The 12,186-nt window shown below is 37.1% G+C and overlaps 2 protein-coding genes across 3 annotated transcripts; one reads left to right on the top strand and one right to left on the bottom strand.

The window, feature by feature from the left end:
• Nucleotides 1-246: 246 nt before the first annotated feature.
• Nucleotides 247-9,527, bottom strand: sclt1 (sodium channel and clathrin linker 1). The gene is given in 23 exon segments (XM_056730306.1): nucleotides 247-546; nucleotides 649-744; nucleotides 836-914; nucleotides 984-1,180; nucleotides 1,292-1,484; nucleotides 1,566-1,711; nucleotides 1,912-1,986; nucleotides 2,063-2,134; nucleotides 2,993-3,048; nucleotides 3,051-3,090; nucleotides 3,196-3,373; nucleotides 3,447-3,538; nucleotides 3,658-3,748; nucleotides 4,425-4,495; nucleotides 5,427-5,492; nucleotides 5,961-6,083; nucleotides 7,124-7,253; nucleotides 8,041-8,096; nucleotides 8,305-8,377; nucleotides 8,554-8,603; nucleotides 8,757-8,824; nucleotides 8,921-8,962; nucleotides 9,455-9,527. Coding segments are annotated over 22 exon segments (2,049 nt in total). The 5' UTR covers nucleotides 8,955-8,962; nucleotides 9,455-9,527; the 3' UTR covers nucleotides 247-483.
• A 35-nt stretch (nucleotides 9,528-9,562) lies between these two features.
• c2h4orf33 (chromosome 2 C4orf33 homolog) lies at nucleotides 9,563-11,756 on the top strand. Of its 2 annotated transcripts, none has more exons than XM_056732381.1 (6): nucleotides 9,563-9,666; nucleotides 9,995-10,248; nucleotides 10,525-10,585; nucleotides 10,668-10,719; nucleotides 11,026-11,225; nucleotides 11,325-11,756. In XM_056732381.1, the coding sequence occupies exons 2-6, from the start codon at nucleotides 10,026-10,028 to the stop codon at nucleotides 11,443-11,445; spliced, it is 657 nt and encodes a 218-aa protein (XP_056588359.1). In that variant the 5' UTR covers nucleotides 9,563-9,666; nucleotides 9,995-10,025; the 3' UTR covers nucleotides 11,446-11,756. The 2 variants fall into 2 exon arrangements, with proteins under 2 accessions (XP_056588359.1, XP_056588351.1); XM_056732373.1 differs by lacking the exon at nucleotides 9,563-9,666 and adding an exon at nucleotides 9,684-9,888.
• The last annotated feature ends 430 nt before the right edge of the window (nucleotides 11,757-12,186 follow it).

Below are 12,186 nucleotides of genomic sequence, written 5' to 3'. Positions count from 1 at the left end.
TTTCGTGTTAATATTTTTTTTGTTATTATTATTATTAACACCTTTTGTGTTTACTTATTTTAAACATTTTTTTATTTTTAACACGTGTTTTTTTGTCATTTTTTTAACACATCTTGTGTTGAATTCCAACACTTATTGTCTTGATTTTTTTTTGCAAAGGTTGTGTTAAAAAATTTGTGAAGGTCTTCAGAGCATTTGATTCTTGGCACTTGTACTCAACAGTACGAAATGTATTACAATTTCTCCTTACACAATCATTTTTTATTGATGGCTGGTGGTGATCTCATCAAAAGTCTTCAGAGCAACAATACAACTCTTCTATAAATTCATGAAAAATCATTTAAAGTAACAAACTCATGAGTCTGACAATGAACAAAATGGAAACCTCACAGAATCTTGAAGTATAACCATCAGATAACAAACAGCTTATCAGACAGCTTGTTCTTTATGTCACTAGTAAGACGACAAAGATGTGGTTTTGGTCTATGACAAAGTATCAAGATCCATCATGGACACCGCTTTTCTCCGCTGTGACATCACACTCAGCTGAAAAAAAGCAGAAAAATATAAGATTCAGTACAACCTCAGTGCAGTTGCTATGGTCAGTAGTGTATAAGATTATTATTCTTATATAATTCTCATTCTTACCTGCTGTGATGCGCTGGCTGCCCGTTGCTCCGCCTGTGTGAGACGCCTTTGTAGACGTGTGTTTTTCTCCTGGTGCTCTGAAACCTGCCTCTCGTACTTAGGGAAGCAATTGCATAACATAACAATTATTACATAATAATTATGACCAACAAAGCTTAATAGCTGCAGATGCACTTTGTGTACACACCTCCAATATCTTCTGATGGTCGGCTTCCAGCTGGATCTCCAGTTCCTGAGCACGCTGCTTCTGTCTGTTTAACTCTGACCTGCAGCCACCACACGTGTTAGCTAAACCTTTATTTTTATTTATTGGCACAAAGGTCATGGGTGTTCACCTTAGGCTGCTCAGCTTCTGCTGGAATGCCTCCGTGTGCTGCTTGACCTCATCTTTATACCGGCTGATGGTTTTCTGTTGAGCGAGGAGCAGTCTGCTCAAACCGGCGCTGGAGTTTTTACTGCTCTCCTCCATCTCCCGTAGCCTGGACTCTAAACCCAGCTCCTTCACGCACAGCTCCTGTTGCATCGATGATACCTGCACACATGAGAAAAATCATTATTTTACTCTTACCTAGCATTTGAAAATATGAATCTAAAAAATGTAAAAGCGTCTGCCAATTGTGTGAAGATTTGTGTTGTTGTAAACCTGTTGTTTGGCACGTCTCTGAGCCTGCGAGCACTCTTTCCGCAGCGTCTCCATGTCTCTGAGAAGGTTCTGGTTCTCCTGCTGCAGTGTGACTCTCTCCTCGCTGATGGACGTGCTCTCCTGTCTCACGCTGGTCAGGGCCGACTGCAGCCTCCGCACCTCCTCCTGACAGCGCGACAGCTCCTCCGAATACCTGCATTATAGGAAGTAGATGACTACTGTGGACATGTCCCAATGTTTGTTTTCTTCAATTCATGAGGTTGCGTATTCTTACTCCATCTCCATCTTCTTCATCTTGTTTATCGTGCTGTTGAGCGTGAGTTGCGCTTCATCCTTCAATCGTTCGCTATTCAGACATCTCTGGTGAAGAGCCTCCATCTTCCTCAGCTCAGGCTCTCCAACACGGCCCTCTTTATACAACTACACCACACACACAATTTAACAGATTTAACAGTGTGTACTTAATCCAGATCATCTATATGTTTGTATGGAAATTGTTTTGTCTGAAATTCAAAAATCCTTTTAGAAAATACAGCCATGGAAGGAAATAACTATTTTGCCTCTTTTGGCTACTTGCTAAATTGAATTCAGTGTAAGTGTGAATGTGCATTTATTTTCACTTTTTCCAACTCCTCCTCAACGGCTTTTCTCTCCCGATGGGCTCGTTCAATCTGCATCTCTTTATCGGCACATTCCTACAGACACAAGCAGATGACACATTCAAGTCACACACTTGTAGTAAGCATATGCTAAGTGTGCTAAGATGCCCACCAATTGCAAGCCAGACAGCTCCTCAGCCATGTGTTGAATCTGAACATTGCACTGCTTACGGACATTATCCACCTATAGAGAAATACAAAACCAATGGGCCATTTACATTTGACACAAATGTTTTAATAGGGCATTTATGGATGTTAAAGGGATTCTCTGAAAATTCTGTCATGAATTATTCACCCTCAAGTTGTTCTAATATTGTTTATAATTTTGTATTCCTTTTAACACAAATGAAAGGTGTTAGGAAGAGTGTCAGCAATTGACAGTTCTGGGACACTATTGACTACATAGTAGGAAAAATTAAAATGGTAATCCAAATGGTACCCTTTTCTTTCCTAAATTTCTCAAAATATCTTCATTTGTTTTCAACAGAATAAAAAACATTCAATAATGGTTCCACTATGATAGTCAATGATGACCCAGAACTGTCAGTTGCAAACATTCTTTTAAATATCTTTCTTTGTGTTCAACAGAACAAAACAATTTATACAGATTTGGAACATCTTGAGGGTAAGTAGAATTTTTTATTTCTCGTGGAGGTTCCCTTTAAAATCACATGAACATTTATCTCCAAGTTATCTTACCTTACCTATTAATGTTCGTTTCTAGATTTTATATTGCACAAATGATGCCCTGATAATTTTTTTAATACAAAAATACTTCCAACGTTTAATTAAGATAAAAAGATTTGTAAGGATATGAGAAACATTTCAATCAAGTGATACTAAACGTTGGAGCCGTAGTGTATCTTGTGGTTTTCAATAAGTTCCTTGTCAGACTAGACTTAAATAAAGACATCAAATCAAATAACAGGGCTAAAAATAGCCATGCTGTGCTTTTCTGGTTCTAACAGTCAAGTTATTTCTAGCTGTGGAACTTCATAGCAGAACTACATTACATTCATCATCAGTGACAATAAACACATGCCTCTTTCCTAGTGCGCACAACAGCGTCCTGTACGAGCTGTTTCATGGCGTTCTTCATCTTTCCAGTTCTTCTGCTCTCTGCTTTTCTCTGAGCTGAGCCTACAGTACCACACAAACACGTATACAGGAGTCAGAACAGGCAGGTTAAAACATCTCAGAGTTTGGGTTGGGTTTGTATGATGAGTTTAATGGAAGGAGTGAGACCTGCTCTTTCTGAAGCGAGGCCTCCTCGGCTAACTGGATGGAGCTCCTGAGGCGGCTGAGTGCTTCAAATTTCTCCTCCTCTAGAGAAGCACAGCGACCCTGCAGTTCTCCCACCTGCCTCTCCCACTCGGTCTGTTTCCTGCGTACTGACTCAGAATCCTGTGTCGCAGCTTTAAGCCTGACAACAAAACATGAAATATAAGTAATAGTAGTAGTATATAAACACAGACACTGTAACTGTTAATGAGCACCTGGCCTCCAGCTGTGTCAGTGCAGTCTGCATTTGCTGTAGTCTTCGGTCAGATGATTCTTCTCTGCCCTGAGCTTCCGCTGCGTCTTCTTCCTTTACAATTACACACAAAACAACATTATAAAAACACTTTTTAATCGTGGGTTTACAAGAACATGCATGCAAGTATAACAATGGCAGCGTCCAAGGCATGTGTGTGGCCCGTATCTCACCGTTCTCTGCATTTGATCCTGGACGTTCTGGAGGAGTTTGGTCATCTCTTCTACTTTAGCTGCGGCTGATCTCTGCTCAAGCTTGGCTTGTCTAAAAAGATTTCTGTTTTTGAATTTTTGACACTTTTTGTACTGATAGTAATAGAGAGAGGCTAAAAGCTGGGCAACAGCGTTAAAGACTGGAATATGTTGCGAGCCAAAATCAAACGCATACTGACCACATGAGCACCATGGCTTAATGTGTCAAAATGTGCTAAGGTCACAGCTTAGAGAAAAATAGACATCGCTTTAAATAACAAGAAAAAGTAGCCATAGTTTGCTGTTAAACACACTTTAAAGAGATAGTTTACCCCAAAATATTTTTTTGTCATCATCTATTCACCCTCCTATTCACCCAGGTCATTTTAAACCTGTATGACTTTCTTCAGGAGAACACGAAAGAAGATATTTTGAAAAATGTAGGTAAAACGGAAGTTCCAATTCACTTCCTCTGGTTTTTTGTCTATACAGTAAAAGTCAATGGGTACTGCCTTTGTTCGGTTACCAACATTCTTCCAAATATCTTCTTTTGTGTTCTGCAGAAGACAGAAAGTCATACAGATTTTGAAATGACAAGAGGGCGAGTAAATAATTACACACTTTTCATTATTGGAGGAACTATCCCTTTAAATAAACAAAGGAAATGTGACTGTGCCACAGTTAAACAAGGAATAAAACACTAAAAGTGACTGAAGGTCAGATAGACAGTTGACCATCTGGAACACTACCTGAGTTGGCTACGTAATTCTTCTAGTTCGCTGCTCTGTTCCGCCACTGTCTTCAGGAACTGCTGGTTTGTCTGAGTGTGACAGGAGAGACATGAACGCCGGCCGGGCATAATACCATACACACATGCGTCCAAAAAACCCACCGGTCAAAGTGAAAGATAGAGATGACGGAAGAGTGTTTGGAGGTAGAGATGAGACAGGTGTGAAAAAGGTGGGTGTGCTGTACTGCTCATTAAAAATGCAACAATAGAATAGTATTTCTCTACAAGCGCTACAGTGTAGAGCACACACACACACACAGATACAGTGCTGAACAATGAACAACACTCACTCAAAGAGGTGGCGTTCTGACTACTGAGAGACTAAGAAAAGCACAAAGATTATACATTTAAAGCCATTATGTAACAACTGACACCACAAAGAGTCCTCTAACAGCACCAATATCAACTTAAATTAATATTAAAGTGATAGTTCATGCAAAAATGAAAATTCTGTCATCATTTACTCAACATCTCGTCATTTCAATCCTGTATGACTTTCTTTTTTTCCACAGAACACTAAACAGATATTTTCAAGAAACAGGCCCCATTGACTTATATTGTATGGGCACAAAACCAATGCAAGTGAATGGGGGCTGGTTAACAACATTTCTCAAAATATCTTCTTTTGTGTCTTACAGAAAGAAATACAGATTTAACTGAAGACAGAATTTTAATTTTGGGTGAAGTATTTCTTCAATCACTTCCGAAGTGTAACATATTAATAAATGGGACTTCATCCATATGCATTGACATTTGATTGGATCATAAAATTAGGTCTGTGTCTATTTTAATGGTTGATATATTTCCAATTCCACATCAAATATTTGGTTTTAAAAAATCTAAAAACAAACATGACGAACATAGACATTTTATTTTTACAATGTCATATATTTAACGTTCCATACAGAATTGTATTGTGAAAAGTGGGCATTTCATAATACAATGGATCCGGATATCTTACCGATTCCACCTTCTGATTGGTCAGCTGGAGTTTTTGAGCGTGTTGTTGAACCTGTGCCAGCTGATTCTAAGACACAAAACAAACAGTTTTAAGTTAGATCTGACAGAAGACAATTTGTTTCAATTATTTATAAGTATTGTATTTTATAATGAGGCACTAGTATGTCAAAGCCAAATACTAATACTGAATTCCAAAAATAATTTATAAACAGCCTGGCATGCCTTGTGATATATAAGTATTTGTATGGCAGTGCTTGGGGTCTGTTTGTTCAGCTGTGCATGCATGAATATATAAAGCTAAATACTGTCCTCTAGTGTTCAATAGTATTTACTAACATTTTAGAAACAGGCCTTGAAAAAATGTGAAAAAAGTATTAAAATATTAATAAAACAAAATAAAACTATAAAGAATATACTATAATTACTTTTTTCATTATTCAAAATAAAAAATATATATATACATGTGTGGAGAAAATTTAAATTATTTTATTAAGATGGTAATAAACCCTTCAAATAAACATGTTTGTTAAGTCACCTGAATGTGTTGTCGTTCAACTGCGTATATCTGTCTGTCACTCACAGTGCTCTGGTATTCATTCTGCAGTCGATCTAACTCCTGCGCAGCCGCATGACACATCTTCAGTGCCTGTTCTTTTTCCTGAAGAGACACAAACAGAACAAAGTGTGGTTTTTAGGTATAATCATTTTACAATCATCTTGGAATAATTATCAGATCAATGGGATTGGCAGCTCAAATCTATAAAAAAATTATAAAGTGTCATCTTACATAGTAGAGGAGGAGAGAATAATTTATTAAAAGAACCATGTCCGAAATAAATGCATGCTACTTATAGCTTATTTTCAGGGCGTATGCTAGCAGACAAACATACATTTTCTGTAAAGCAGCTTGCACTTTGAAAAGCGCCATACAAACATATGAATTGAATCAAAATGATAAAAATATCACAAATTTACATATCACAATATAAATATTGCAATGGTTTGCAAAACATGCATGTTGGTTATATAATTTTCAAATTGTTTATATTTTAATATAGGGCAAATTGATTCAATATGATGCAGCCCTACTATCGGTACAGCTCCCTCTATGGCCAGAAACAGGACCTCATTCTATTTCTCAATATGTTCAATTTACAACAAAATTTTTCATTCTCCTGTCATAAATTAGGACCCTTTGCTTTGAGAACACCATTATTGATACAGCGAGAAGTCACTGAACTTTCAAATAATTCACTTGAGCCGTGTCTTCACCTGACACAGGGGTAGAAAAACATCCCTCGCCAGCTCTAGAGGTTTAAATGTGATTTGCGACATAACATTCTGGTGATCTGTTCCGTAAAAGAGGGCATAGGCGGGCTGAAAGTGGAACGCTTGATGAGTGATGCACTAATATCTCATTACTCCGTAATGTCAAGTGTTGATATGTAATTCACAGGAGCACCTGGAGCTACTCCTCACTGATTAAAACCAGTTCCCTCACCCCACAGAGACCTGCACCGTCTCATCATGTATTAACTAAAGAACATCACTTTAAATCCCGAATAACCCCAGACCCCCTCTCTGTCCCTCTTGTGTGTCAAAGGACACTCGGGATACAGTGGCCGGTAAACACCTGCGGCCACACAGATCCACTTGTGGGGGTTTAGAGCTGGTTTCGGTGTGGGTCGGGATATTCACCTCCACGGCGCACTTGACCTGTTCCTCCAGGTTGCTGATGGCGATTGTGTCAGCTGCCGCACTTCCTTCTGCTCCAGTGGAGAAAGACTGCAGCTGCTTCTCAATAGATATTCTCTGCTCTGCATGAAGCCTGAAAAGAAGAATATACGTTTGAGAATTCTCTATGGACTTCTTTATTTGTTTTGAAATATTTGCTTAGCTATTTCATTCATTAACAAAGTTAATTTAGTTTACTAAAATTATAACTTTTAATACATTTCGGTTTATAGAAATCAAATCAAATACTATCCTTAAAATTATTGGAAAAACCTACACTAAATGCAAAATTGAAATGTTGCCTCAGAAAAAAAACTAAATAACTTTAATTCACAAAAATGATCATAAAGCACTAAAATTATCATTATAAACAAAAACTAAAATAAATTAATCTTACATAACAACATAAAAAATTACAAAGAAACATTAAAATCACAAAAGCATTTAACAAAATTGCTAAAAATGTTAAAAAAAATCTAAGAAAATAAGCTTATTTTAAATATTAATAAAACTATAATAAATATATTATAAGAAGTTTTTTCTTTATTCAAAAGAATATAATATATATATATATATATATATATATATATTTATATAGATGTGTGAAGAAAATTTAAATTCTCCTATTAAGATGTTTATGCCGATCTGTCTTAAAAACATAAAGGTGTATGAATCGTGTCGTTATTATTTTCTTATCATAAAATGTACTGAAATAATACAGTATATTACTAAAAAGGCCATCCTTGCAGGCCAAACAAAGCAACGCTTACAAGTTTTCTCCCAGCATCCAAATGAGTTCTTGTGAAAGATGTGAATGACTCCGATAATAACCGAGCGACAGGGTGCAGAGATCAGCAGGAGATGCATTCAAAAGCTCTTACCTCTCGTTCTCTTTTACCACCTGCTCCAGACTGGCTTTGACGTCTGTCATCTGCCTCTGCAAATGGGAAAGACAAACAAGTGTGAGTGCGTGTTTGAGTTGGGATAATTGACAGAAAATGCTCTCTTAACTGCAAATTTATTACATCACAAATTTACCTAAACTCTAATTAAATTTTAATTTACAGCTGACAGCATGAAATCTGTTTCCTCAAATTTTAGCAGCATTGTGTAGTACAGTGTGTGCATTTATGCATATTGTGTACCTGATAGAACTTTAGCTGCATCTCCATCTGTTGTATATGTCTGTCGTACTCTTCTATTAGAGGAGCCATTAGACTGAACATCAGGCACAGGATTATTACATTAGTTTATTATAACATTATTTTGGATTATAGTTTATTAACATATTGAATCAGTGTAAGGTCAGTCACAACAACATAAAATATATTTATGCAGTATTATGTCAAAGGCTGTTATGGAGTGAAGCTCTCTGCTTGGCTTGACGGACTCACCCTCTATCTGACAGCCAGGGGGCTGCAGACTCCAGAACGACATCTTCAGCCTAAACAGAACAAAAAAGGATGGGGTCAAATTATTCAAGCTTTTACGTCTCTAGGTTTAAACAGTTCTATGTATGGATATTTCTTTGGTAAATAATAATTCAAAGCAATATAACATGACACATAAACACAAAACATCGAATCAAACAACTAACCTGTGACACTGAGGAAGGAGGAGGAAACTCATCCTGATATCGACCCAGGAAGGAGTTTAACCGGTTCACTGATAAGATGCAAAACAATGTGAGGATACACATAAATGACTGAACATCTACCTGCACATCATTCTTTTTCAATTTAGCACCAGCTTGTTTCTCACCTTGGTCTCTAAGAAACTCGACCTCTGTTGTCATTTTGCTATCTGTAATAAAGAATGACGAACCATTCGGTTTAAAAAAATGACACCACTTAACAAGTGTCGCTTATAATAAAACAGTTATAAAGAACTGAGTCTGAATCAACCAGCATGTTCACAACCGCCGCAAATAATCCCTGGAGACTGTCTTTGTGTAGCAACATGAATTTGCCACATAATTTACTTGACGTTACTCTATAACGCATTATTTTACGAGTAAACCTTCATTATGAAAGTTCACTTGTGTGTTGGATCACCTTAAAGAGACGAAAAATAAAAAAGCTTATTCGGCACCGGTGTGAAATCTCAGCAAAGCATCAAGCTTCACTGGAAACCAGGGGGCGATTTTAAGTGCATACACAATAAAATCCTAACGGACGGAGATATTTACATTTGCTAAATTGTAATAACGCGTATTATAAATGTTTAGTATTGCACCGCTTGATATGTAAAACATTGAAGAATCGTGAATCAAATCAAATAAATATAATACTGTACTTCTGCAAATCCTTCCGCCTTGTGGTTTGAAGAACCTTTAAACCAATCAGATTTATTTTTGAGGACGCGGTGCAACTTACTAAAACGCTCCCGGGAAACTTCAAGTTATTTTCGTTCCGGTCACTTTTTTAGTTCCGATTTGTCAGAGTTCCTCCCTCCCTCCCTGTTCGTGAGAGTTTAGGGACTTTAAAATGATTGGGACCCTCGGTCGGGTAAGACCTTTGATCCCTTTTATTACACTTTTTGATTTGCCGCCGAGTATCTGCGTTTCTAGACTATAAAACTGATATGGGGTGTTTGGGAGATATGTTCCATCCAGGAAGTGTCATAGATCAGTTGTTATATTTATGATATGTCTCTGTATTACTTATCTATGATTGTTGAAAGCTATCACATATCAGACAGACTTGAGCCTTCAGTTGTGCATTTCAAAGGTAAGATAGGGAACAAGTGATATTTGCAAGTTTATAAGTAGACTTAAAGGTGTAAGCAGCGTAACATCAAAAACTGAGAGTTAATAGGTTTTTTTTATCGCTTCAGGTCCTCCTTGAAGTTCAGAAGAGTATTCAGAATGCTTAACATTTTCTGTGTCGGCTGTATACTTTTAACGGCAATGGAGTTTTGCATCAAAACCACCTGGGACAGCTTACCCGTGGATCATAAACCGGTCAAAATACGGTTTTCGCCAGGTGAGGGTGGCTTGATAATGCAGGTAACTGCTCCTTTCTTCAATGACCCCCCAGCACCAGCTGGACCCCCTGGACAACCATTTCCTGGTCTCTGGGATTATGAAGGTTTGTTCATCTGCACCTCCTACCATACCTATTATTTATTTTAGGACATTTATTTTAATTTAATGTTTTTAAAGTTTTAATGACAAGTTTTAAAGAGTGAGGTCAGTTGATCTTTCATAGACACATGCAACCCTTGATCCATGGATTATCTAGATGATAGATAACTGATTCAATGTCTTTGGGAATTAAAATTAGATTGGTTTACATCACTCAGTCTATAAATAAATTTTTTGATTTTAACTGATTGTCTGATGTTCATTTTTGATTGATTTGCAGTGGTTGAATCCTTCTTCCTGAACAGCAACACTGAGCAGTATCTGGAGGTCGAACTTTGCCCGTAAATTAAGCCTACAGTTATTTTCAGACACAGATTTTCAAACATTATTATGAATGTTATTACATTTGTCTTGGTTTTGCAGACATGGACAACACCTTGTTCTGCTGCTGAATGGAAAGCATAACGCTTTTATGGTAAGTTTATTTAAACATTTAAAAAGTTATTTATTAGATATTATGTGTGTGTCATAAAAATACATAATAAAATGACAATTTACAAGTGCCACTGCACCACTACCGTTTTTATGTGCAAAAATGATAAAAAAAAACGTCAAACAACATAGACAAGGCATGCAACATAGACAAGATCTTAACATTGAAACACGAGACTCCAGCTTTAACGCAAATAAATAAACATTATTGACATAATAATCTATATGAAATATTCCTTGATGTGACTTGACCATTCATTTAAGGACTATCCTTTCTAACCTATTATAGCAACAGCTTCCTCTTTCATTCATGGCCAGTATAGAGGACCAGACCTGGAAGGGAGAAGCCCTGTTGCCTTGGAGGTTTTTCCCTCCGGGCGTTAACAAGATGAACTCCTACGCCATCCATGGTTCTGGTGCTGGAAGGACATACGAGGCCCTTTATCCTGTGCCAAGAGAAGACCTTCAGGAAGGACAAGGACCAGATTTGTAAGTTTAGATCTCAATGTACTATATGAGTTCTTTCCTAAAACACCACCAGTCTTAGAATGTGAGTATCTTTTCATTTCATGTCTCTTCTCCCAACAGCCATCGTCTTGAGTATTTCCAGAACTTCAAGTTGCAAGGCATCATGGGAGAAGGCTGGGTCCAGCCAGAGTCCGATTTGTGGGAAAATGCAACCCAATATGTGCGAAAAAGCACAAATTAATTCAAACCTGTTTCATAATCGGCTTTTTTGAAATCTTTTTAACACCGTAATGACTCGTAATTTGCTTTCATGGCTATGTAGGAGCACAAAGTCCACAGCCGCCTAATCAGAGTTAATGATGTGGCTTTTTTTAATGTGGGTATAATGGCATTATAATGGGTTTTATTATCACAATTTAATAAATCTTGAATCAGTAATGCAGCACTAATCTCAGCTCCAAGTAGTACGACAAGCACCAAATATCTCTTGAATCGATGGGCAACAAATGGAAACTGTGTTAATTTTCACTGAAATAAAATTAACCATTTAAATATGGAGATGTAAATGAGTTCCAAGCACATTAAGTAAAATAAACAAAAAAAATGTAAACGTATAATCAGATATTTCCCCAAGCCTTACAACTGATTTCTTAAATCCTTAAAGTTTATTGAATGTGTAAATGAGACATTCCAAAATGTATAATAAACTGTGTGAGTATTATCTCTCAACAAAAGCTTGCATAATCAATAGACGCTACTTAAACTACAAATTAGCATCTAATAAGATGGAACACAAGTTTATAATTACGGCCGCTGTCCTTTAAATGAGAATTAACAGATACTAATTACTGAGCGGTTGCTCTTTAGCTGCTGAAAATCTGACACAAGTGACAAAAGACTGGAACGTGCTCTGCTAGGTGCAAGAGTCACAGCTAACAAGACAAAGGCTCCAATATACGTATGGAAGATGAAAAATGACATC

Source organism: Triplophysa dalaica, chromosome 2 (assembly GCF_015846415.1).
Source record: "Triplophysa dalaica isolate WHDGS20190420 chromosome 2, ASM1584641v1, whole genome shotgun sequence".
Lineage (NCBI taxonomy): Eukaryota > Metazoa > Chordata > Actinopteri > Cypriniformes > Nemacheilidae > Triplophysa > Triplophysa dalaica.
The sequence above is the reverse complement of the archived record's forward strand: the minus strand, read 5'-3'. Positions and strand labels throughout refer to the sequence as shown.